Source organism: Mizuhopecten yessoensis, unplaced genomic scaffold, assembly GCF_002113885.1.
Source record: "Mizuhopecten yessoensis strain PY_sf001 unplaced genomic scaffold, ASM211388v2 scaffold11035, whole genome shotgun sequence".
Taxonomy (NCBI): Eukaryota; Metazoa; Mollusca; class Bivalvia; order Pectinida; family Pectinidae; genus Mizuhopecten; species Mizuhopecten yessoensis.
In genome coordinates, this window is record NW_018408846.1 from 217,403 (window position 1) to 243,999 (window position 26,597).

Consider the following 26,597-nt stretch of genomic DNA (forward strand, 5'->3'; position numbering starts at 1 on the left):
ATTCTGTGACTACAATTTTACCCACANCCAACACCCCCAACCCCGCCCCCACCGACAGATTGCGTCAATGTTCCTATAAAGTATTGCCTGGTTTCGTTCAAGAATAAATCATAGAAACATATATGACCATCATTAATATGATTAATATATATCAACAGCTTTCATTCATTATCTCGAATAGGCATTCGGGAAACGGAAACCAGGCCAATGTTACAATCGTCAATATTGAATCTGATTTCCAATGCTATCATGCCAATCACCCCATCGCTTGCCACCGTAGCCACCATAGCCATGTATGTAAACGCAGGAAATAAGCTGACAGCGTCGACGGTAAGTTAATCGTTTTATACTAATAGCCATATTTAATTCGGTTCTGAAAAAAAATATTATTTTGATCTCTAATTATATTGTGGGTCTATTTTTGATTGAGACGTTGGACCTATGACTTTAAGTCCCCTATATCCAAGAAAAATAACGTTATACACGCCCTAAAATTATGATGAAAGGCAGGTGACAATGTCTCTGAAAATGATATTCTTTGACTTTTAATGGAACCCTGAACGAATACGTATGGAAGGTCACGGCAAACCTATTGAACTAATATTACCAATATTGCCGAACTGATAAAAAATGTAAATTTAATCATATATCTTTTTATACGCTGAATGTGTATATTGTTATTGACGCTTTATTAATGTAGAAATACGCTGCAGACAGTAATGAAAGCAATATATGTTCATGATTATTATGTTTATTGCAGGGTTTTTCTATTGTTGCCACACTCGGCTTTCTACGGGGTGGCCTGTTTTATGTTCCGTATGCCGCTCGGATACTTGGAGAAACCATAATCAGTTTTAAAAGAATAAAGGTACACAGTGAAATCTCGTGAACCAAACAAACTATTACATAATCCGATCAAAACAGTTTCGCGAATCCTATAGACATATAATTTATTATTCCTTTCTATTACGTTTTGTGAGTGTGTACTAGGTAACAGTTGATACAAATTAGTACATTTAAGAAGTAAGCAACGTTTACGAGTGTGCGCAAAATAAAACGACATTTAGAAACTGTTGGACAAATAATTAACGAAGGTAGTTTCGGTCAGAGTTAATTACTTCTTTCAACATTTTTTAATCCAAAGCGAATCTAGCTTACTGATTTATATTTCGATTATAGTTTAGTTACTACCTGTTATTTAGTGTTATTAAAATACATAAACTGACAATTGAGTATTTCACTATCCAGGTGAATATCGAATTCACATTATTTCATTTTGTTTTTCTAATATTAAGTGTTTTAATGAAGCATCCCATATCTTACCATCACTGACATGGTCATCACTATGTTTTCCATCACAGCGTTTTATGTTGGAAGAAGAATTCAAGCCGCCGGGTCGAAATATCGAGAGACCGGGGAATGCCATTGAGCTTTGTGAAACGGTGTTCATGTGGGAAAGCGATAACAACAACGAACCACACAACCTTGAGTCTAAAGGTATGTGCATTTATTTTGTTTCCCAATATGTAAGTCGTTTAAAACACTTGAATATCTGAGTCAATAATATATTGCTAGAAGTGTTAGTGATATATCGAAGAGAAATATCTGTCTGATTGGATTACAGTGATTACCTTTGAACAGCTCATTCATTTACGACAAAAATAAACTAATGTTTTGGTTAGATGTTTCTGTGGTCTTGTTTTGTCTAATAACAAATATTGTACTGATGTAGTGACACTTCAGTATCTTCTCTGCTTGCGTTACGATGTGGGTACCTACCACAGGTACTTAGAACTTCATTAATTTGTACGATTTCGTTCACTCTCTTTTAAAAAGTATTGTAACATACTTTATGCATATTACATTTATATAATCTAGAAATGAAGCGTCCCTCGACGAAGGCATCCTCCTTTGTACTACGGAACATCGATATCACAGTCAGTAGGGTAAGAGGAGTTAATTACAAAGCAATAGCCTTTTCTAATTAAAAGTATTTACTGATTCCTTTTTAGGATTGGTAGTGTAAAACTAATCAACACTGCATGCCTCAATGAACAACATCTATGCTTATTAACATGGTATGCACTGATGTTATTAATCTTGTATCCTATCAGCAACATCATCCTCAAACGTTGCATCTCTTCAACCGACACCTGTCTTCTCCTAATGTAATACCATATCGAGTAAACCAACCACTTCAAAAAAGTATTCACTCTGTTATAGAAAACATGTTAAAACTGAAACATATTTTGGTAAGATTTGTGTACAAATTTAACTACAGTTCTTATAGAAAAAATAGCTAAACTAAAACATGTAAGATGTTAACCAAACATGTAAGATGTTAACCAAACATGAAAAATTTGCTAATATAAAATGACCAGCTCCTATACAATGTTATCTTTAACGATTAAAACAATTTCGATGGATTATGCTCTAAATATACTTTCTTGTTAAGACAATGACAATTTCCCTTTGTCGGTAATCACGACCGTTTTACGACACTTTCTTTTGTATATTTAAACGTAGGGGAAGCATATTGGAGTATGTGGTACTGTCGGCTGTGGGAAGTCGTCTCTGATGCAAGCGATGATTGGAAGGGTAAGTTATTACTGCAAAAACAATCGACATTACAAATTTTAAAGAGGTTTCTATGTAACTTCAAATCATGTAAATGTGTGTAAGACTGTAAGAGTAATTCCTGATTGTATTCTACGAACTTTGACACCATTCATTGGTTAATGACCATTAGTTATTGGACGATAGACCGTGCGTGTTCGTTTATTTAAACCTCCCCCGCAAATGTGCTGATAACAAACTAGTCGCGGGACTAGTTTAACGTATCGAATGAGTGTACTCGTATTTAATTTGGTATATATTTGAAGATAAGCTAGCGGACAAAACAAAATATTTAGTCTCTACATCTTCTTTAAACCTGTCAAGCCTACGGTCAGGATGAGGACCGCGAAGCTGACCTGAAACAGTGTTTGTAAATCTGTCTAATGCTGATTTCATGACAAGCAATGCAGATACATCGGTGGATTGGATTGTTTGAAATAGACGTCAAGCATAAAGCATGACTCCAGTGTTAATTGTTTATCGTCCGTCCACTCAATGGCGGCGACTGAAAACGGAAAACCCTTCCCAAATTATAAAGACAAAACAGGACAAATACCTTCAGGGTCGAAAGTGATCGAAATGTGCAGACTCTTGTGGAAAGAAGACTTAAAGGCTACGCATGACAATTGCTATTGCTAGCAAACGAACAGATAAAGCAATGTTTTTTAAAAGATAAATTGAGAATATCAAATGGGTTATGAAACTTAACTGCAATTGTCTGTACTGATCACAAACAAAATTATCATTTGATTTGCTCTTCACCATCGATCTTTCCCTATTAAAAAAAACCAATCAATAAAAAAATTCGAATAAAAATGACTTCCTCGGAATCTGTTTTACTCCAGATGGCGCTGATTACCGGACATTTAGCTGTGGATGGTACAGTGGCGTACGCGGCACAACAGGCCTGGATATTCAACGGATCATTGATGGAAAACATCCTGTTCGGAAACCCGTATAAACAGGACTGGTAAACAATGGATGTTAAAAATTCTGCTTTTGTTATTTGTTGATATGTTTTCTGTTCTCCACAAAGTCTTATTAATATTATGTTTGTCCGATTTAGTTTTAAACAAAATTTCACAGTTTCACGTGGAGATCATATGAATGTAATGAATCGTTCGTCGGTATCATATGTTCAGCTGTTTATCTCATTTCAATTTGACACATATACAAAGTACAAACAAGTTCAATGTGAAAAGGTAAACAAAATGACTTTATATGATAAACAGTTTCATTACAGTTGTTTTTAAATCATGATTAAGTTGCAGTGCAATGAATTGCCTCAGTCGCCTCGAGTCGATTTCCCACTATTTGTAGCACACCGAAATGTAAACGCTGATAAACCACTTGGAACAGCGACTGTTTTTATGCAGTAGAAAATGTCTAATAATTTCTTTTAATATATTTTAATATATTTTAGGTATATAAAGGTTTTAGACGCATGCAACTTGGAACCTGATCTCCGACAATTGCCCAATGGTGACGCTACTGAGGTATCATTAGGATAAATAATTTTATTCTAATTATTACTGCAACATTAAAATTAAACGGTCTAATACCGATAAGGAAACATATATTTTACATTCTAAAGAGTTGTATCTCAATTTAAACCGATTAAAACAAGGTGCATTATGAAATAAATGTCTTCGGAGTACAAGTATTTTTGTATGTGCAGCTTAGTAGCGTAGCTGCGTATTTCTCGAGATTACGATCAAGGAAAATATTAATACAAAAATGAACTCAATAATGTAAAACGTCATTAGAAATATTCATAAATAGGTCATGGGAAAGTTATTGAAGTCAAGAACAAATAAATATGAAGACAGGAGACTGTTCAGGTTTGGAAGTATACATGATTATTTTGAACTAGCACAGTTATATTAATTTTCATCTTTCTATCTGATCACTTGGCATTGTAGGAACAGCTAAGTCATAAGTCAAACGTAAGGGTACGTGTTATAATTAATACAACAAAACTTTGCTGGCATATTTATATCGCAAATGGAAAAATATTCTCTACCACATCATTAGCAATTGTTAGAAATTTAAGGACAACATTGAAACAAAAGGTCGCTAGAAAACAAGAAATCGAAACAATGGAAACAATGGAAACAACATAAATAGGGTAGACAACAACGTAAAAATGGTAGGCAACAAAAGACAACAATACAGATAGGGAAGACAACAAATCACAACGATTTTAAAAAGGTAGACAACAAAAGACAAACACTTAAATAGAGTAGACAACATATAAAATAACAGCAAGAGCTGAATTCTGGAGGATTAATAGTGTGACCCTGATAAACGTCAACAGTATCAAATGCAACATCAGTCGTAATATCTCTCGTAATATTCAAGTGAGTTGGTAAGAAAGATTTTAAACATTGTGAACTCGTGTTTAAACATGACAGACACTGACTTGTAAGTAAACCCATTGTACTTCTTGAAACTTTTCTTGTTTAAGATTGGCGACAAAGGAATAAATCTTAGCGGCGGTCAGAAACAGCGCGTGAGTCTTGCACGTGCTGTCTATAGTCAAAGCGACATATATCTCCTTGACGACCCGCTGTCTGCCGTTGACGTCCATGTCGGGCAACACCTGTTCCACAAATGCATTGATAAAGTTTTGAAGGATAAAACCGTTGTTTTGGTGACTCACCAACTACAGGTAAACATAAACAATCACTTTGAATATTGTAAACAGTCTTACAAGAAGCAAAACCCCCCCAAAAAACTAGGTCAGTGATACATAACAGCGTAACCTTGGATTCTCTCGATTGTACGTTGAGTCGAACACAGCAAGGATAACAATTTCAGGATTTGTGACGTGTTTTGATTATGTCTATACAATATCATATCGCATGAAACAAAGGGAAAACGGCATCTTGACCAGTGATTCAGAAGGTGTTCAAAGTATCCGAATTATTCGGTTATTGCGAAATCGCCAAACAGTCATGTCATTTGAAAATGAAATACTGTACAGTAGACTTGTATATATATATATTTGAATTATACAAGGTTATCATTATTGAGTGAAATATATCACAGACGTGTTATATAGTTTACAAAATAAAATGAAAAACACGATTGTTTAAAGCCAAAAGCATGCTTCATTAATTATATTTGATAATAAAGTAGATAAACATTATTTCAAAATGTTATCGACTAAACCGCGTTGCTGAATTTTTGTTTTTTGTTTTAGGGAATTTCCGTTTATGTATCATTATCTCATGACTAAACTTTGAAGGAAAATACATTAACTGAAGATAAAATGACTTTTTTTCACAAAAACAAATCATTTGCAGATAAAATAAGGAGAATGAAAAGGCAGAGGAAATAGGAAAATTTCAAATATGCATTAATACTACACTAGGACAATCTGTGTTAACTATTTCCATGATTGTGTAATGTTTTTTCATTGTACAGTATTTAAAACAATGCGATGACATTTACGTAATGGATGATGGTAAAATAGCGCAACACGGAACCCACGAGTCGTTGTTGGCCGATAACGGACACTACACAAAGCTGATGGAACAGTTCAATTCCAAGATGGACTATACTAGTGTGATAGGTATTGGATTCTTGTTCTTGGTCGCTTGCCCCCCTTTCCCGAGTAATAACATACTAGCCTTTGCTAGATTGTACAATCACCACTTTTGGGGTCTGGCCCAAGTATCCGACTTTTCTATGGAGATTCATCCTCCTGACTAAATATCTACTCAGACAGGATTCTCTGTCATGCTGGGCCCCAATTTACACTGAGAACAATTTTACGGTCGTCATCATGAGATTACTGAGAAACATCTCTGTCTTCAAATATTTGAGCCAGTGTGTTGATTCGTTGATGGTTTGTGACCGACATACCTCCCATAAGTCGACGAATGCACTAGTGATAGATGGAATGCTAGCCCCGGATTTGACTTGTTTGCTAGAAAAAACCATGTCATATTCCGAAAAAAAGATTTTTAGATACATAGATGGACTAGGTTTGTTTTTGTTACATAAATAGACTAACAACTATGCCTATTATCTTATTCCTGTCATAAAATTAATGTTAAGGATATTATAAGAATTATGTAGGTACATTGAATTATAATTATCATATTTGTAGATAAAATATTCCAAGCGATATAACTGTAAAACAATGTGGACTGGGACTAAGTAAGTTAAATACAATTAGTTTACTTTTGCTGATGATTGAAAAAAACATACAGTATGATCCCTGTTGAAACAAATTATTTATATAGAAAAAGTCAAAACGTTTAAGAAGTGAATACTTTTTAGCTTCGTTTATGTTGTATTTTAAATTATTTTTTTATTTGATAAAGAATATACACAAATCTTGATGTTTTGATTTTCACGGTACAGACGATGAACATCTAGCGGAATCTAACGAAGATCTAGAATCGGTTGAATTTCCGACAAATGAGCAACAGATCGATTCTTCAGTATCCGTCAGCTGTGACGATAATTATGAAAAAGGTTCGTACGGTGGTGTGTGCTTTACATGTATCTGTGCTCTGGTTTCAAAGATGTCCTGTAGTATTAAACATGTTTAATGTGCCACAAAAGAGGTAGTTTCCGCTATTAATGTAATTTACGATAATATAACTAATAGTCAACCAGACAGCCGTATTCATGAAATCGTTCTCATGCTCAAAGATCTCGTGCTTAAAACAACCCCACTTTCTTGTTGCTAGCTTAAATCATATGACACAATCAAGTGTTAACGTTGGAAACGGTATTCAGCTTTAAGTCTCTCCAAACTATTTCCAAATTATTCAAATGTGATTTTGTATGTATCCATCATCGGAACAACCATTTTGGTTTGGGCACAGAATATGAGTTTGAGCATGAAAACGGTGAGGTAAGGTCCTTGATTTGACGGGATCCAAATATATGTGATGCATACATTGCAGGAAATTATCATCCTTAACAACTGTTATCGCCTCCAGCGACTGATGGAATTCCGCTTAGTTTGGTGTCTCATAAATTAGTCTGTCTTACAGTCTTTGAGATGTCATATTGTCCAAGTGATCGTTTTTGTTGTTGTTTCAATTTTGATAAAAGCCTATACTACCATAACGAGTTCATAGACAGATAGTTTACAACTGAGGTGTTCCTGCAGAACTGTGCCGCTGTATGGTACATTTGTATGTGTAAAAATTTACACTGCAAAAAATATGCTAATATTTCTTTTAATTTTCTTTTTCAATTCATTTCTAATGAGTTGACTTTTATGAAGAAAATGATCGAATAAAATGCAAATGCTATATAATTAAAATTTCCAATATTCAATTGATATTTTTTTGATCATCGCAGGTATACTTACAATCGGAGAGACGTCAAAAGCTGGCGAAATAAGTATGGAAGCATACATGAGCTACGTTCGTGCAGCAGGAGGCAAGATAGTGGCAGTTGGTGTGTTCCTGCTGTATGTTTGTTCCATTTCTTCAGTCACGTTCAGTGACTGGTGGCTTGGACTTTGGATTGAACAGACAGTAGGTTTCAAGAGATGATATGTAGTCGTAACAACTAAAAGGATGATATTGGGATTGTGTTTCTAGGACTGTTGAGGTTTGAATAATTTCATATGAGTACTACATTGTATCACTGCCAATACAAGTGGTCGGGTTGGGCAGTGGATAACGCACTCGCTTTCACCAAGGCGATCGGGGTTCAAGTCCACGTCGGATGTAGTGAAAAGGTTTGGAGTCATCTGCCCGACAATGTTGGCTTTCACTGGGTACTCCGGATTTCTCCCACAATAAGACCCAGCGCGGTAATATGCGGGCAAACAAAAGTGGTTACTATATTTTGACCTATTTGTATTGACTAAACCACCCACTTACCTTGGTTTTTACTTACAAGCTGTCCCTCAGGGAAGGATTGCTACAAAGTTGTATGGTAATCCTAACAATTTCGATTTTCCTATCGTAAACCTTCGATTTAAAAAAAAATAACAATCCTACTTCCCCATCTAATGTGTTCAAATGTCACAGTTGATGATATACGAGCTTGCTGACGGACAACGTTACAGCAACAGGAATTCAAGAATTGCTCAAATATCGCAGCTTTTGAGATTATATTTTCTTCATTTTAAACTGCTATCAATACTACACGTACGTTTACTTTATAAATGGTGAATTATTTATCACAATTTGTTAATATCAAAATATCGTTATCGTTATTTTCGATCGATCTAATAAACATGCTATCGTTGTTTAATAATTAATAAAAACATATTAATGATGATTGAAATTGCTGTATTTTTCCTTCAATAGCTGGTATTAAATCAATCAATCAATGTTTGCAGAATACCAGAGGGAAAGTTACACTTCCTTCCGAATCCAATGCAAAAGACACACATGTCTCAGTTATTGAGACTGCCACCACGTACACAGTTAAAATAACAAACACAACGCCCTCCTTGGAGATAGAGGAAATAGAAGGAACGGATTGGTACATGGCCATTTATGTTTATACAACAGTAGTGATAACCGGACTAGCTGTACTGAAAGGATGGGTAGCAGGTGTGGTAAGTTATGGCTAAGTATATATCGACGATAAGATATTTAAGAAAATGTTTTCAAATTGAATACAAAAAATATAAACATTACCTTCGAGTAAGGTTTTGTCTGCCTTTGTTGGTCGATACTTTACCGAACGGTCAAATCTGAATGTTTCTTTGACACTTTTTGCATTTTATGTTTTATTCCTAATTTTCAATTCATTTTGACATCACATAGTCCATGTTTTAGTGAAGGGGCGGCAACTAGTATGCATCATGTTGTTTTTCAGGCAATAATTCCAAAATATTTTGTCATGAGAAATCAATTCCAAATTATAATGTTTGTTTTACACTTGTATGACCTAGAATGACATCTCAAAAATAAACAGGACAACATTTCATGAAACATCCTATATGTTAAGTAGGTGATGACAAAGGCTGCAGTAAACCTACACAACACGGCCGTAGGGAGAGTGATAAGTGCCCCTTTGCAATTCTTTGACGCAAATCCACCGGGTAGACTACTTAACCGATTCTCGCGAGACGTAGAGGATGGTTAGTGTATTTGGCAGAATATAAGCGATTTTGGTTCTGATATTTGTAAAAAATGTTTTTTTCATTACTTGTGTCGGTTTTGTTTTCATTAATATACATTTTTTCTTCACCCTCCCATTGCAATGCATTGTGAAGGCAAATGTTGTTATAAACTATAACAACATTTGGTATTTTAACGTCATTAATATTTATTGTGACGTCATTAGTTTCATTGTTGTCAAACATTAATTAACTGTTCAAAGAACTATTCGAAATAACTAAATAAAGCATAACTACTCTTTCAAAATGTAAATATAAATAATGAATATTTTAGCAGATATTGTTATGTTCCTATAACACACATTGCTATTGCTGAAAATCTTATATAATGCCCTGCCTGGCTTTATTAAGTTTGTCATCAATAGCAGTGTGTGTTATAGGACCATTACAACATTTGTTAAAACATCCATTGCTTAAATTAATGGAAAGCTAATGTAAAATCGAAGAAGATTATGTTTTGTCATAATGGTCGACCTGGTCTTAACGTTATCGGTAAAAAATACTCTAAACTGAATAACCAATAAATTGAGCTCATCATCCACTGTCTATGATAATAGAAAGCTATAAATGTATCTGTGCAAAATCTAAATGACACTGAAGATTGCTTTTAACAAGCTCAAGACTTATTTTTCCAATATGATTTAGTTACACACCAATATATGCAATATTTAGGACATACATCATTTAAATGTACAGGAACAAGTGTCTAATATATGCTGCCGTTTTTGTTACAGCCGATGTATACATTCCTCACATGATGGATAATCTTCTTCAAGTACTGCTCTTGTTGGCTGCGTCCCTTGTCACTACAGCCTACAATTTCCCTTTGTTCCTCATCGCAGTCGTTCCAATCGGATGTTACTTCTTTGTTATCAAAACCCTTGCATCGATCCCAATCATTAATTCCAAACGACTTGAAAACGTGTTAAGGTCGCCACTGATAAGTCACGTGACCACTTCATGCAGCGGACTGAATACAATTGTTTCTTACGCTCAGGAAAACAACTTCATCAAAGGGTAAGTTACAGAGTCGACTATTCTATTCATTTATACTTTTATCACAACAATGTGACAAATCCAACCGCTGAAATTGAGTAAAACCCTATTTTCGTATATATTTTTTACCCCACTTTGATACTTAAATGTATTTCTTTTCTATATGTTACAGCTTTGCTAGTGCCATATTGAATTATATCAAATGGAAAAAAGTTATATGTATCCCACTGTGGTAGATTTTGGCTTAGAGTGAAAATATCACGTTTTGTATTAAACAGTGGAAACGGTTCTTACAATTTTTTGGCAAGCGTGACGTTATTAGAATATGGCGCTAAAGATTACGCTAGCAAATTCCACAACCTGTTTTGAACTGAATATTGAATACCAATATTTTCACTTGTACCTCGCACTCGTGAAAAATATCCGCATTCTGTATGTCACATTCGTGAAATAAAAGGAAACTATTAAGTGTCCCATATTTCGTCAAAATAATGTTATTAGTTAACCTAAAGAGTGCAGTTCGCAAGCGTGTGTTCTAATGTCACGCAGTTTTGTCGAGACGATAATGGATAAAATAGAACATTACATTATCAGTTAGATATATTGTAGCTCAAGTAAAATATATAATAACGCTATTTTAAGACGGACTGAACAGTTAAAACATCAGGTCACTATATCTCTAAAAGTATCTCTCCATTACAGATGTCAACAATACACAGACATGACCACAGTTGGAATGCTCCTGTTTGATTCAAGCATGAGGTGGATGGGCTTGCGATTGGACATTGGGGGTTCTGTGATTGCAATTATTACAACGATCGTTGTGCTGTCCACCAAGGACGTCATATCTCCTGTTCTGGCAGCTTTGTCTCTGACCATGTGTATTAACGTAGGTGTAGCTATACACATAACCGGCTACGTATTATATGATCATTGAAAATACGTAGCAAGTAAAACGTTTGAAAATTATTATTTACAATTATACACTTTCTTTCCAATATATAATTATCGTTAAATTAAATGGCCGGTTCACAAAACTTACAAGACTTGTATCATAATCTCGAAAATGCTATTTTGACATCTTTCTTGATTATTTGGTTTTAGGTGACATCGCTTATCCAGTTCTTCAGCCGTACGATAAATGAAGTGGAAGCCAGATTTTCAGCCATTGAACGTCTAAATGAGTATGAGGTACACATAAATAAACACAGGAGGCTGTTATCATATTATATCAGCTGTACAGATTATATACGTACGTTAGTAGTGTATGTATATTGAGGGGATTGAAATAAAATGTTCTCCCTTTCCCCCTCCTTTTTTATTTTTTTTTAAAATATCAATTACATAGTTATCATATTATGTATGAATAGCATGTTTTAAGAAAAAAGTACAAATTCGATATATATCCTAATTTATTGGAACCAATTATTTATACAAAGTGTCAGTTCAAGATTCTTTTCTGTTGATCAATTGTTGCATTTTCTTTTCAAATAATACTTTTTACTTGATTCACAGAAAACCACTTAATATGATTTTCAGAATCTTGAAATAGAAAAAGAGACTGGGAGTTTGCAAGTAAACGAAAAATGGCCAAGTGAAGGGAGAATAATGTTTTCTAATGTGGAGATGAAATATCGCATTGACATGGATCCCGTACTCAAAAACATCAGCTTCGATATTCTTTCCAAGCAAAAAGTTGGCATAGTCGGCCGCACAGGAGCAGGTAATAGAAGTAAGGTTGATACGTGGTTGTTGCGGATAGAACGGAAGCTGAAAGACTCTTGGGGGAAAATTGATTGCGACTTTTTCCATAACTTTGAAACTTAACTCAGCTTGAAAGTTTGTAGATATACATGTAACATATACCCAGATTATCTTTTGACCCGCAACGTAGTTTTTAAAAACGACAAAGGACAAAACTCTTTTATGAAAAGTTAATTTCCTTGAAATATGATTTACCATAAAAACATGTTATTGGTATTGAATTAAAATCAAGTAAAAACATTTGATAACCCTATGCCTTATTGTCTAATCATGTTGTCTTTTTATAAAAAATAAAAATAGGGAAATCATCCTTGGCCGCTGCGCTGTTTAGATTGACTGATCTATCGGAAGGTCACGTGTTCATTGATGACGTCGAAATTGGAAGTGTATCTCGGAAATTACTACGTTCAAATTTGTCCTCCATTCCGCAGGACCCGGTTCTTTTTGCTGGTTCACTAAGGCAAGTATGTTTATTCGATATATCTGAACCTTGTTTTCTTTGGAGTAGATGTAATATAATTACTAAACGGTCCCTGTATTTTGTAATACGTTAACATAGTTTGAGTACTTCAGTTGTTTTATCTGAGGATTTCAATCAGTGATGCAGGACTGTCCGTACGGCATTATGATTCCGGTAGCAGTTACGACATTTCATTGTGTGCCATGATTCGAGACCTGCTTAAGCAAACTAAATAGGGAAACTCTAATAAAAGTATATTTTGCACTCATTCGACCTCTTCTAGTATAAGCTAATGTAATTTTTTATTTTTCGTTAATTAAAAAAGTGTAATCAATTGAAAGTAGCAAGAATTAGAACAACACTCAAAAGAGGGACACCATACCATATCTTAACTTATCAAGAATTAGAACAACACTCAAAAGAGGGACACCATACCATATCTTAACTAAGCAAGAATTAGAACAACATTCAAAAGAGGAACACCATACCATATCTTAACTAAGCAAGAATTAGAACAACACTCAAAAGAGGGACACCATACCATATCTTAACTAAGCAAGAATTAAGATGGGGTCATTAGGAGTGTGACATCATTATTATTAATACACGTGTTCCTTTGTACTTGGCTAAAATAGTTAATCCTTTTATCATCTTTTATGATACTAATATGTATCCCCTGTGTAAAATAGATTATCTTTCCCTCCATTCTGTAAATCCAATAACTACTATAATACGTTCTTTTCGGCAATGTTTCAAGTGTTCAGTACGCTTTGTCTTATACATTGCACTAGCCTCTATTAAAACATTATTAAAAAACAAAAACAAAATACACTTTGTAACACATCAAATGAAATTAAAGAGGACGCAAAGGAAGATGAGGTTATTTTATAGGCATTCAAACAAAAAGGAAAAGGGATCAAAACGGCAACATAATACTTTTTCAGCTTTAAAAAGGGTGTGGAAGTTTATGTATTGCCCAGCATGTTGATAACTTGAAGAAACCCCTTTTTGTGCGTGATATTCGTTAATGAACCAAATTTTGAATTCGCTATATATATAAGTACCTAATAGTATTAGCATGTGGAAACTTGGAATAGCCAGACATATTACCAATCTAGAATAAATTACGTCTGTATCATTGTATTGGGATATTGATCTCTTAATTTTTTGCTACGCTCAAACACTGGACCGTGAATGTACTGAGGCTATTTAAACCGTATAATGTTTTAACACCACAGGTATAATTTGGATCCATTTAATCACTATTCAGATGACAAGATATGGGCCGCCCTGGAACAGGTCCATATGAAGGAAAAGGTGAGGTTCAATCTTCATATTTCTTACACGTTTTAAATTATATACATACTAAGCTAATGTTTATATACAGAATATGTACTGTGCATCTAGTTACTTAATGCAAAATATTTATGAAAAGATGTAAAAAAATGGGACAAATGCGTTTCAATTGTATTGTTTTCTATGGCAGTATTCTCTACAAAAGCAACGTATAAATATAGTACCGTGTATAATTGTGAAGGCAAACAACCTTCAGTAAAAAAAACCACACTAAGTTATCCATTATGTATTTCTACCTATTGTTAACAATTTCAAAAGTATAACGGTGATAATTTTCAATTTAGATAAAACTTCTTGACCAGACTCTTGACTTATACATCGCGGAAAATGGAGAAAACTTTTCTGTTGGCGAACGACAACTTATTTGTTTGGCACGTGCAATTTTACGTGAAAACAAGGTAAGAGACCGTTTAAGGAAATCAACAATGCAAAAGTAAATATACTTCTAGAAGCAGTTCAGAAAAAGAAGAAAAGCAAAAGGACATGAAACACGATTGATGTATTTACTTTCATCGCATTGATTACAAGACAACCAGAGAGCGTATTATTGGATATCAGTTATAGTACTTATATCTTTATTTTATCTTTATTTTTGCGTTAATTCATATCTCAAATTCAATCAACATGTGCTAAACATGAGTAATTTAGAGAAACTTACTGTTATGGAACCCCACTTTTTCTGTGGGTGTTGCTAAGTGACTACACCAAATTGATTAAGTAAAAATAAATGCAACCAAATTGTGTAGTTTTACTAGGGTATCTTATTTTTATCTATCTCCTTGGTTTCTTTGTATTGATTATGAAATATTCAAATGCATTTCAGATCCTGGTTTTGGACGAAGCCACGGCGTCCATCGATACTGCCACAGACGCCATGATCCAGGAAACAGTCCGGGACAGCTTCTCCGACTGTACCGTCCTTACTATCGCCCACAGACTACACACTGTCTTACACTGTGACGTCATACTCGTTATGGATGCCGGACGAGTACTAGAAATGGGCAATCCACAGGACTTGTTACAGAGTCCTTGCTCGCATTTCAATAAAATGATTCGCGCGCAAACTGTACTGTCACCGGACGCTTAGCATTCATCTTAAAGAGGTGTTTTGGGTTTATTGTATGTGAAAACAAATTGTAACTTTTGGAATATTAATCAAAATTTGGTTTAAATAGTGTCCTTCAATTGTTGCAAGGAAACGTGAATGTGTTGTAACTGTAAGTCATTTCTCAAAAACAAGGGAGCATGGGCTCGATTTTGTGATTCCTACATTTTATTATCAACTTAATTAGGGTGACACATATATATAAACATTTCAGTCAAGCTTCAAATTTGTTATTATCATCTGTTACAATTTATAAAATAATGAAATAACAAATACAAACACATCGTAAAATTATCAGAACACTTTTGTACTACGTAAAGAAATCCTTATTCATCAAAAAAGTTTAATTTTCTGGTCAAATCAATTTTTGAAACCTACCGATACACACTTAACATTGAAAAAGGAATTAATAATGTACATTGGTTTTTTAAAATAGAAATACCAGGTCAATAAAATACGTAGGTTTTGTTATAATACTCGGTATACCCATACTATATTTAATTACATAAAATATTCGTGAATCTATTTAGCTGTGTGGGTACCTGTAAAGTAAATAAGAAACGCAATAAGCCTTTGACCTACATGTAGTTACCCCAAATCAATTAGCTTTTTCACCTTCCCAACGGGCATCATATACTATTCATTCAAAATTGGCGTACATCGAGTTAGTTTTCCGAAGTTATCATCCGAAAAAATCCGCATTTTTTGTGTCAATCTATAGCTATTAATAGCTGCTATGAACATTCAGGGGAGAATAAAACACAAGTTATTGTCTTCACAGCCAATTGATTACACGAGGAAATTTAATTTGCCGCAAAATTGCCGGAGAAAATGGTGAAGAAATTACAAAAAGAATAAAGTTTTTATCGTCATTCATACCCAAAATCGAGTTAACACGGAACAAACGACAGTGATTAACTATTCCACTTGCCTATACACAGCTTCTGCACTCCTCTTAGTTGGGGATCTTGCGATGTGTTTCTGCAACTGATTTTTTTTATATAAAAACAAAAGTGGTAGGGGGGAATTTTGGAATCGTTTAAGCTAAGTTTTAAAATGTATTATGCTGAAATGTATTACCTCGATGAAGAGATCACTATAAATGCTCAAAATTCGTATCCTATCTTAAAGAGTGGGAAGTACGACCCATGGGCCAAGTGGAATAAATGTAACTTTGCTCAAGAAAATTGATGTTTTAAATTTTCTTCCAAGTAACACACCGGCCAAGTCATTATGCTTTACCAACAGTTCCAGTCGATGTACAGCAGGACGACCAAGAAGATATACCCGACATATGTCCCAAATCTTTATCGCTCCATGCAAAGAATAAAAATCGGCACTGCCGAAGTCAAACATTTGTTGGAGGAAATCGTCATGTTTGACTACATGTCCTAATAGGTTATCTATTACCTGTCTGAAACAGGTCACATTGATCAGAGATATCTTCACATCTAACCAGATGTCGCCTCCGCTACCATACAGGCCTGTCTCGCTCACCTCCTTACCATGCAAGGTCATGGATCACATGTACCATTCACAGCACAGTATGGACAACCTTTACAAGAATCAGATCCTGGAAGGAGAGCAACTTCTGTACAAGACGAACCTGCACACAATTTCTCGTTACTTGACGCCTTTCTACGTAACCAGTACCAGGCTACCCCGAGTTTCCTCTGGCCCTGACACCAGATTTTAGACATTTTATTTTTATTTTTTACAGATATATGTTTGGTGTGATGGCCCCACACCAGACATCTAAATGTCAACATGTCTAAAGTCTTGTATCAGGGCCAGAGGAAACTCGGGCTAACCACACATATCTGTCAAAATGTCTAGAGTCGTGTGTCAGGGCCAGAGGGAACTCGGGCTAACACAAAGGCTTCCGACATATGATATACCAAATATATCGTACTACTACATGTTTGGAGTGACCCTGAATATCCATTTCCATTTCCCTAAGATCTTGGAGACCAGTGTCCATTTCCCTTTCCCTTTGATCTGGGAGATCTGAGTCTCCATTTCCTTTTACCTAAGATCTGGCAGACCAGAATGTCCATTTCCTTACGATTTTTCTTCTATTTGTCGATTTCCTTTTCCACCGAACGTCTATTTCAACCGCACTACCCCACCACCCCACGAGTGTCCGTTTTTCCCCCGCTGATCGCCCATTGTCTTTTCCTCTTCCTGGATGCCTGTATTTTTCTTAGTCGCCATTTTCCGTCTACATCTGATGTGTGTCTGGGCAATCAGTTCTGTCTACTGGTAAATCCTATTTCATTGACATTTTCCTTGATTCATTTCGCTCCTTCTCTTAGGTCTTAATCCCTTCTCCTTCTATAACATTTTATAATTGTATCTTGGTATATGTCTGTTGTGTCACCACTTTTAACGGTCATTAAATACATTGTATCATTTTGCATAAAATGGGAATATTTATCATATTGTAGTTTGTTGTGAACAAATACGTTATTTCATTCAATCCATGACAAACTGGTTAAATACGTTTTTTACATGATGTCTGTAATGTTTCTATTACCATGTTAGTTGGAGGGTATATATGGCAAGCCAACTTAACATTTATTCAAGGAGCAATGTCGATCCTGTATTTCATCGAATTATATAAGATATCTTATATAGCATATGGGATATCGTATATACTATATAAGATATCTTATATCGTATATAAGATATCTTATATAGTATATGAGATATCTTATATTATATATAAAATATCTTATATACTAAATGAGATATCTTATATAGAAATTAAATGAGATGCTATATAAGATATCTTATATAATATATAAGATATGTTATATACTATATGAGATATCTTATATACGATATAAGATATCGTATATATCATATAAGAAATCTTATATAGCATCTCATTTAATTTCTATATAAGATATCTCATTTAGTATATAAGATATTTTATATATAATATAAGATATCTCATATACTATATAAGATATCTTATATCTTATATAAGATATCTTATATAGCTATATGAGATTTCTTATATATTATATAAGATATCTTATATATAATATAAGATATCTCATATACTATATAAGGTATCTTATATACGATATAAGATATCTTCTATATCCTATAAGATATCTTATATAGCATATGGGATATCTTATATCGTATATAAGATATCTCATTTAATTTTCTATATAAGATATCTCATTTAGTATGTAAGATATTTTATATATAATATAAGATATCTCATATACTATATAAGATATCTTATATACGATTTAAGATATCTTATATAGTATATATGATATTTTATATACTTATATAAGATATCTCATTTAATTTTCTATATAAGATATCTTATATACGATTTAAGATATCTTATATAGTATATAAGATATTTCATATGCTATATAAGATATATTATATAGCATATGAAATATCTTATATACTATATAAGATATCTTATATACGATATAAGATATCTCATATAGTATATGAGATATCTTATATTATATATAAGATATCTTATATAAGATATAAGATATCTTATATAGTATATAAGATATTTCATATGCTATATAAGATATATTATACTTTTTTTTGAAATACACTATCGACATTGCTCCTTGAATAAATGTTAAGTTGGCTTGCCATATTTTCCGTCTACATCTGATGCGTGTCTGGGCAATCAGTTCTGTCTTCTGGTAAAGCCTATTTCATTGACATTTTCCTTGATTCATTTCGCTCCTTCTCTTAGGTCTTGATCCATTCTCCTTCTATAAAATTTTATAATTATATCTTGGTATATGTCTGTTGCATAAAATGGGAATATTTATCATATTGTAGTTTGTTGTGAACAAATACGTTATTTCATTCAATCCATGACAAACTGGTTAAATACGTTTTTTACATGATGTTTGTAATGTTTCTATTACCATGTTAGTTGGAGGGTACATCCTTTTCTAACAATAATGCAAGATATGCACCACATCTTGTGAATTGCTTATTGTTTTTTTACATTCTCTTCAATTTAACAAAATGACAATTTTTTTATGTTACATATATAGCTTTGACTCTGGTGTTACAAATCTCAGTCTACAAAATGTATGGTGTTACCATTGCTGTCTTTGGTGTTAACGTTATTATATATATCTTAATTAAATTTTGGTGCATGTTTATCAGATGATTTCAATTCCATATGCACAATCATCACCAACTTTTAAAATCATAGATGGATACTTATAAAGCTATGCGTCTTGGCTATTAATCATTTAAAAGACACGTTGTTGGCTTAAATGTTCAATACAACTTATTATACCACCGCAACGAAGTTATGGGAGGGGGGGGGGGGGGGGGGGGGGGGGGGGATATACTAGCTGGAACCAGTATATCTGTCTGTCCGTCCGTCCGTCTGTTTGTCTGTCCCTAAAAAAAAATGTCCGGACAACTCCTTCTAAAGTGATGGACCAGGTTCAACGAAACTTTCCAGATATGATAACTTCCACCTGAAGTTGTGCATCCAGGTATTATTTTATTTATTTTGATCGTTTTTGATGAAGTTATATGGCCCTTTGTTAAACAAATCCTGAAACTTTTTGTCCGGACAACTTCTTCTAAAGTGATGGACCAATTTCAAAGAAACTTTCCAGATATGATAACTTCCACCTGAAGTTGTGCATCCAGGTACTCTTTTTCATTCTGACCCCTTTTTCGACAAAGTTATGACCCTTTGTTGAAAAATCCTTGTCCGGACAACTCCTCCAAAACTACGGGACCAATTTCAACAAAAATTTCCAGATATGATAAATACCACCTGAAGTTGTGCATCCAGCATTATTATTTTCATTTTGAGCCTTCTTTTTTTTACAAAGTTATGGCCCTTTGTTGAAAAATCCTTATCCGGACAACTCCAAAACTACGGGGCCAACACCTGAAGTTGTACATCCAAGCATTCTTTTTTTTCATTTTGAGCCTTCTCTTTTTTCTCCAAAATTATGGCCCTTTGTTGAAAAGTCTTTGTTCGGACAATTCCTCTATAACTACAGGGCTAATTTCAATGAAAGTTTTCAGTTATAATAGCTACCAGCTAAAACGCTTGCCCCGACAACTTCTCCAAAATTACTGGGCCAATTTCAATGAAAGTTTTCAGATATGATAACTGCCACCTGATATTGTGCATCCAGGTATCATTTGTTCAATCCGACCTTTTTTACGGAGTAATGACGCTTTGTTGAAAAATATTTGTCCAGACAACTACTCCAAAACTATGGGGCCAGTTTCAACGGAAGATTTCAGATATGATAACTACCCCCTGATGTTGTGCATCCAGGTATTTTTCCTACCCCTTTTTATGGCCCTTTGTTGAAAAATCCTTTTCCTGACAACTTCTCCTGATCTACTCGGCCAATTTCAAAGTTTACAGATATGGTACATGTAACTTCCCCCTGATGTTGTGCATCCAAGTAGTACTTTTTCATTCCGACCCTTTTCTAAGGAGTTATATGCTCCTTTGTTGGAAAAAAACACTTTGTCTTTCTCCTAAATTTCTGGTCCGATTTCAATGATATTTTACAGATACCCCCTGATGTCGTGCATCAGGGCAGTTTTTGTTCATTTCGATCCTTTTTAAGGAGTTATGGACCCTTGTTAAAAATCTTTATCCTGACAACTCTTCCTTAACTACTAGGACGATTTCAGCAATAATGGTTCATCTGTACTAACCATATTTGGTTTGCAAGTATGTTTTGCCACTGGGAGAGAGTACAGAAAGTATGTCAATTACCTATATACTTAAATTAGTGTACAGCTCAGTGAATAAAGAAATCGTTACTGGTGGTAGAATATGGATTGCTTTGCAATGCTTTACCTTACTTAGCCTTAAGCTTACAGTTCTGGTTTATATAGGAGCGGGGTATTAGTTAGCCTTTAGCTTACAGTTTTAGTTTACGTGGGTGTGATAATATTCGTCGCTTTAGCAAAAAGTTGTCAGTGGAGTTGCTATTTAACTGGAAATACTACAGAATTTTTGGAATACTTTTTAGGTTTATACTTGAGTGTTGTGTCGTGATGCTTCATCCAAAGTAAAAAAAGAGATCTGCATTGATTAGGTTGCCTTACAAGCGTCAGCTGTAGGGAATTTCCCTTTAGCTCAGCGGTAGAGCATTGGGCTGGAGAGCCAATTAAGTGTCGCGGGTTCCAGCCGCAGCGACGACACTATATTTATCACCATTCCTCGTCCTATTATAATTATACATGTTAAAAAATTAACAAAAAGCGTTATACATGTTTAAAATGGTTACAAAGTAGAAAGTTCAAATGTACTATTAAATTCCGGATAACTTTTGGTTCTGTTATTATACACCCTACTTTCGGTTTGCTATAAAATATAGGTTACATGTAATAAAACATGCCACCAATTAAGTGACTTATGCAAATTGTGTTATCAATGTTTGATAAATAGAATGTTGTTTACCATGCAATCCACTTATATAACGTGTTACATCAAAGGATTGAATATTTGCATATTAACATTAGTTACCTAACGATAAACCATGAACTTCCTGTCTGTGCACTGCTCTGATTGGTCAACGAATTATACTGAACTCTGGTGAAGGAAAGGTATGAGATGATTTTTTAAATTATATAACACAGACCTTAAGATCCCTCACCTCTAATAATTTCTCACGTCTAATCTTGTAAAATCACTCTTTAGTTATCGAATGTTGAGACAGATGACAATTAGACGATTGTATGTAGGCTATGTCGGCCACGGAAGAACATGGTATAAAGTCTATCACATTGTTAGTCACGCACGAACTGTATAATGTTTCTGACAGTTAGAGTTTTATGTAAGATAAAGTTGTCGAAATTAATTGAGAATGCTACACATATAAAAGAAAATCAAGTTTGTACAAATAATAAATAACCTGACCTAGTAAAAATGTGCTTGGCCATTCATGTAAAGCAGAGACATATATATAAGCAGGTCCAGTACACTGCGATTGAGCTATATAGCTGTAAAGATTTATAGTAGCTCTATTGACCTATATGAAAAAGGTCTTTAGAGCTATTTTCATGTGACCTTTTTTTTTAAGGAAAACGAATCAAAGTCGCTTTTAAAAGAAGATTTTATCATTAGGTTGATAACAAAAGACATTAAATATTACATTTATGAAAAATGAAAATAAACATCTAAATGTATGCTTTTTCTAGTCAACATTACCATAAACCTTATTGTTTTATGCGACTTTGCTTTAATTTAATGAAAATTGAAATATTAGAAAATATAGCTCAATATACAATGTAGCTCAATACAGCTATAATTTATAGATGAATATAGCTATATAGGTCTTTAAAGCTCCATTGGCAGAGTGTACTATTAGTTACACGGATTTTAATTTTGGCAGGGTATACAGGATGGTATGACCCTAAAGGGTTTCGTATTTCCTGAGGCCGATCCCGTATACCCAGCCAAAAATCTGTGTAACAAATTTATTACCCCTTTGAGTCTTTTATAATAAAAACAAAGAAAAATAACAATAAAACATGCATTTTGTTAAACAGCGAAGCAGACGACGAATGCGAGTTGTCTCCTGTTGCCCGGCCGCAAGATACAAAGACACGTGACCCTTATACCCATTGTAAAATCACGTGATTCCACTGTATTACTGCTGAGAATCACGTGACATGACCGTATACCCCCTGAGATTTTCATATACCCCCTGAGATTTACGAATGTGGTTTGGTACACTGTAGTTTTTAACCAATCAGATTCTTAGATTTTTCTCAAAGGGGTAATAATGGACCTGATAAAGCCAGTATATAGGGGATATTCACGTATAACCAGACATCACGTATTACTGGACACTATTGGATAAAATTATGGCTCTCTGTGTAAAGAATTGATAAAACTTTGATTTTTTGTCAGACAAAGAATGAAAACCAATACATTTTACAAATTGATTTTTGGTCTTTTAAGTTTTATCCCAAAAATGTTTTCACACATTGAATCGATGATATAAAACTGTCAAGAGATCAAATCAGAAATGTCACGTGTGATACTCTTTCGACAAGCAGCACATTGCAAATGTTTCATCTGTACTTTATGTTCTCTTACATGTATCTATTTTACTTTCTATAACCACCTTATTACTAATCAAATGGTCCTCTTAAGTTAAGAATCACCAGAGCAGAATGAAACGGAGTGTGTGTTTGGGTGTTGGTGCTCTGCTCCTTGCACTCTACTTTTTCCACTTCGTGGTGACTGTCACATTGGACTCTGTTCTTGCCAAGTTATGGGCAGGTAAGCTTAATACACAGCTTATTACATCCCTGATGTAATAAGATATTTACATCCCTGATGTAATAAGATATTTACATCCATGATGTGAGGTATGATAAGGTAATTCAAACCCCTGGGATAAGATATTGAGCTTAATTCTTGGTTATTACCTAAAACCTCTATATAAAACAGAATCTCTCTAATTCTTGTAAAGTTGTAAACTGTCCACATATTTCTAATTTGCATATGAAGCCTGTTTGGCAATTGTTAAGGACATCAATGACCCTGACTGATCCCAAAACGTCAGATAGAATTTTCCAGCACCGCCGGGTATCTGGATATCTTGGTCTAGTATGCAACAATAACTATTCTTTCCTCACATATTGCTCATACATGTACTTGTAAAGCAGTTTTAAAGTAATGCTCAATGTTTGTTAATCTATAAGGCTAAAAAATGGCTTCAAAATGTTGTTATTTCTTCAAAAAACTGGGTAAGTGAGCTTAAAAGTATTGTAACAGGTAAGGAATTGGGGAAGGAAAATACTGCCTGAATTACTGGCCAGCTAGCTTTTCCGATGATGTGGTATATATGAACCTAGGACTTTCTAACTAATTCAGCAAATTCGAGCTTGGTCAGTAGCTAGATGGGTTCTCCTCTGCATGTTGTAAAACATTTGATGGCAGATTTGGAATCCTGTAATATCAAGTTATATATGTTATTTTGAATGACAGTCCTCCGTGGTTAGGGAAGGTGCATTGGTACAGTACACAATAGATTCCCAGACCAAACACCGTTACTGAGGAATTTAAGGAAAAAATACTGCCCTACTGGCCAGCTAGCTTTTCTAGTGATGTGGTATGACACTGGGACTTGCTGTATAGATCAACAAAGCCGAGCTTGGTTTGAGTAGCTGATTGTGTGCATTACCTCTTTACTTAAGAATAATTTGACTGCCAAGATTTTTTTATGATTAACCTAGCTATGGTCTGAGATCAGAACAAATTTGACACTGTGTATTGATAATAGTTTTTCATTTAATGTACTGGAAAAATGTCACAGTATAGTGTTCTTTATATCAATGATGCTTGTATAATTGGGGTCCATCTTTTGTACTTCATCAGTGATCATTATGCATATAATATACCTGTCTTTTAGCTTCAGTTGTTGGTGTATGCCTAGTGACAGGAACATTGGCTTTAGACTTCTATAGAAAGGACATTGATGACTCAAAGTTCTACACCATGAGGAGCAAGCTAGAACACTATGTTGCCAACATTGGCCTTGCTATGGTTGGCCGGTATCAACGGTGGAAATTGGATAAAGATACCAAAAGTATTGAAGCAGTACAAAATGAAATTCTTTTCCAAAGGCTGAGAAAAAATGCGGATACAGAATATGGGATCAAGTACAAATTTTCTGAGATAAAAACCAGGGAAGATTTTGTGAATATTCACCCTCTTACACGGATCAGCCATTATGAGGATTACATACAGAGAATGATGTCAGGAGAGGATAATATCTTGACGTCCTCGCCACCAATTGTCTTTGCTGTTACCTCAGGAACCTCAGGGAAAAGCAGTGTATTGCCTATGATTAAAGATCAAAGAGTATCATTTTTCTTGCATGGAGTATCTGTAGCATTGCATAGTATGATCAAAGCTTATCCAGGTACGAAATCACTTCAGAAAAGTCTCAAACTTTTCTACACTCCCAAATGGAGACAATCACCATCAGGGATACCTATTGGCCCCAATTCCTCTTCTCCGTCAAATTCCAAGTCAATGCTAAGCATATACTCCACCCCAATTGCCGGGTACGAAATTCTCAGTGAGCCTGAGGCATTGTATGTTCATTTGCTGTTTGCCTTAAAAGATCGCAATATTGGAATCATAGAGGCTAATTTCTCCTCCATTGTGTACAATTCGTTCCATGCCTTGGAGTGTCATTGGCAGAACCTCACAGATGACATTGAGAAAGGTCGCATTAGTGCATCCCTTAAAATCGATGATAAGATCAGATTTGAATTGGAGAAATTATTATCACCAGACCAGAAAAGAGCAGATGAGATCAGGGCATCCTTCAAAGATGGCCGCATTGGTTTGGTGAAAAGGTTATGGCCAAATTGTAACGTTGTGTTAGGGGCAGATACAGGTACATTTGCCCTCCAAGGAGACATGCTGAGGGAAACCTTTTGTAAAGGGGTCCCCCTCTACTCCCCTCTGTATGCAGCATCTGAAGGGCTTTTAGGGATCAACATCTGGCCCCATGAAAGACCTAGTCAGTACCTGTTGTCCCCACGTTCAATGTTCTTTGAATTCATTCCTGTGGAGAAAAGTGATGAAAATCAACCAGAGACTTATTTCATAGACCAGGTAAGACTTTAAAAGTTTCTAAATACATTTTGGATCATGATTTGAAAACACACAATTTTCTTTATATCATTATTGCTTGAAGTATTTGAGCGAACAGTTACACAGATTGTATTGTAGAATGTAAAAACCTATGTTGCATAAATATATAAGTAAAGTTTACTTAGGCCACAGTACAGATATATTTTATTGAATAAATGGAATGATAGAAGCAGTCTTTAACTGAATCTTTCAGAAATATGTTTGACATTAATTTGATGTTTCTATAGGTAGAGAAGGGACAGGAATACGAACTAGTCATCACTACAGCCTCTGGTCTGTTGAGATACAGATTTGGTGATGTTGTCAAAGTGGTGGACTTCTACAACCAGTGTCCCATCATTGAATTTATGTACAGGTGAGTACAGAGATCAACCAGTGTCCCATCATTGAGTTTATGTACAGGTGAGTACAGAGAAAAACCAGTGTCCCATCATTGAGTTTATGTACAGGTGAGTACAGAGAACAACCAGTGTCCCATCATTGAGTTTATGTACAGGTGAGTACAGAG

General features: G+C 34.6%; 2 protein-coding genes across 3 annotated transcripts in view; both read left to right on the forward strand.

The window, feature by feature from the left end:
- The window catches only part of LOC110464809 (multidrug resistance-associated protein 9-like), a 44,914-nt gene extending 29,183 nt beyond the window's left edge, over nt 1-15,731 (forward strand). Inside the window, exons 7-26 of the mRNA XM_021520248.1 lie at nt 182-330; nt 761-868; nt 1,362-1,497; nt 1,879-1,946; nt 2,527-2,598; nt 3,462-3,586; nt 4,040-4,112; nt 5,084-5,287; nt 6,046-6,193; nt 6,991-7,104; nt 7,945-8,123; nt 8,939-9,160; nt 9,559-9,688; nt 10,462-10,744; nt 11,426-11,612; nt 12,263-12,446; nt 12,788-12,947; nt 14,186-14,264; nt 14,588-14,701; nt 15,127-15,731. Of these exons, the coding sequence (XP_021375923.1) occupies nt 182-330; nt 761-868; nt 1,362-1,497; nt 1,879-1,946; nt 2,527-2,598; nt 3,462-3,586; nt 4,040-4,112; nt 5,084-5,287; nt 6,046-6,193; nt 6,991-7,104; nt 7,945-8,123; nt 8,939-9,160; nt 9,559-9,688; nt 10,462-10,744; nt 11,426-11,612; nt 12,263-12,446; nt 12,788-12,947; nt 14,186-14,264; nt 14,588-14,701; nt 15,127-15,390 (2,999 nt within the window). The 3' untranslated portion in view covers nt 15,391-15,731. The remainder of the gene's footprint in view (nt 1-181; nt 331-760; nt 869-1,361; nt 1,498-1,878; nt 1,947-2,526; nt 2,599-3,461; nt 3,587-4,039; nt 4,113-5,083; nt 5,288-6,045; nt 6,194-6,990; nt 7,105-7,944; nt 8,124-8,938; nt 9,161-9,558; nt 9,689-10,461; nt 10,745-11,425; nt 11,613-12,262; nt 12,447-12,787; nt 12,948-14,185; nt 14,265-14,587; nt 14,702-15,126) is intronic.
- Nucleotides 15,732-21,955: 6,224 nt separating this feature from the next.
- The window catches only part of LOC110464810 (GH3 domain-containing protein-like), a 10,482-nt gene continuing 5,840 nt past the window's right edge, over nt 21,956-26,597 (forward strand). Inside the window, exons 1-4 of one of the 2 annotated variants that reach the window (XM_021520249.1) lie at nt 21,983-22,014; nt 23,570-23,698; nt 24,834-26,050; nt 26,317-26,444. In XM_021520249.1, coding sequence (XP_021375924.1) covers nt 23,590-23,698; nt 24,834-26,050; nt 26,317-26,444 — 1,454 coding nt within the window. In that variant the 5' untranslated portion in view covers nt 21,983-22,014; nt 23,570-23,589. Of the gene's footprint in view, nt 22,015-23,569; nt 23,699-24,833; nt 26,051-26,316; nt 26,445-26,597 lie in introns of both variants that reach the window. The other variant, XM_021520250.1, reaches the window with a different exon arrangement.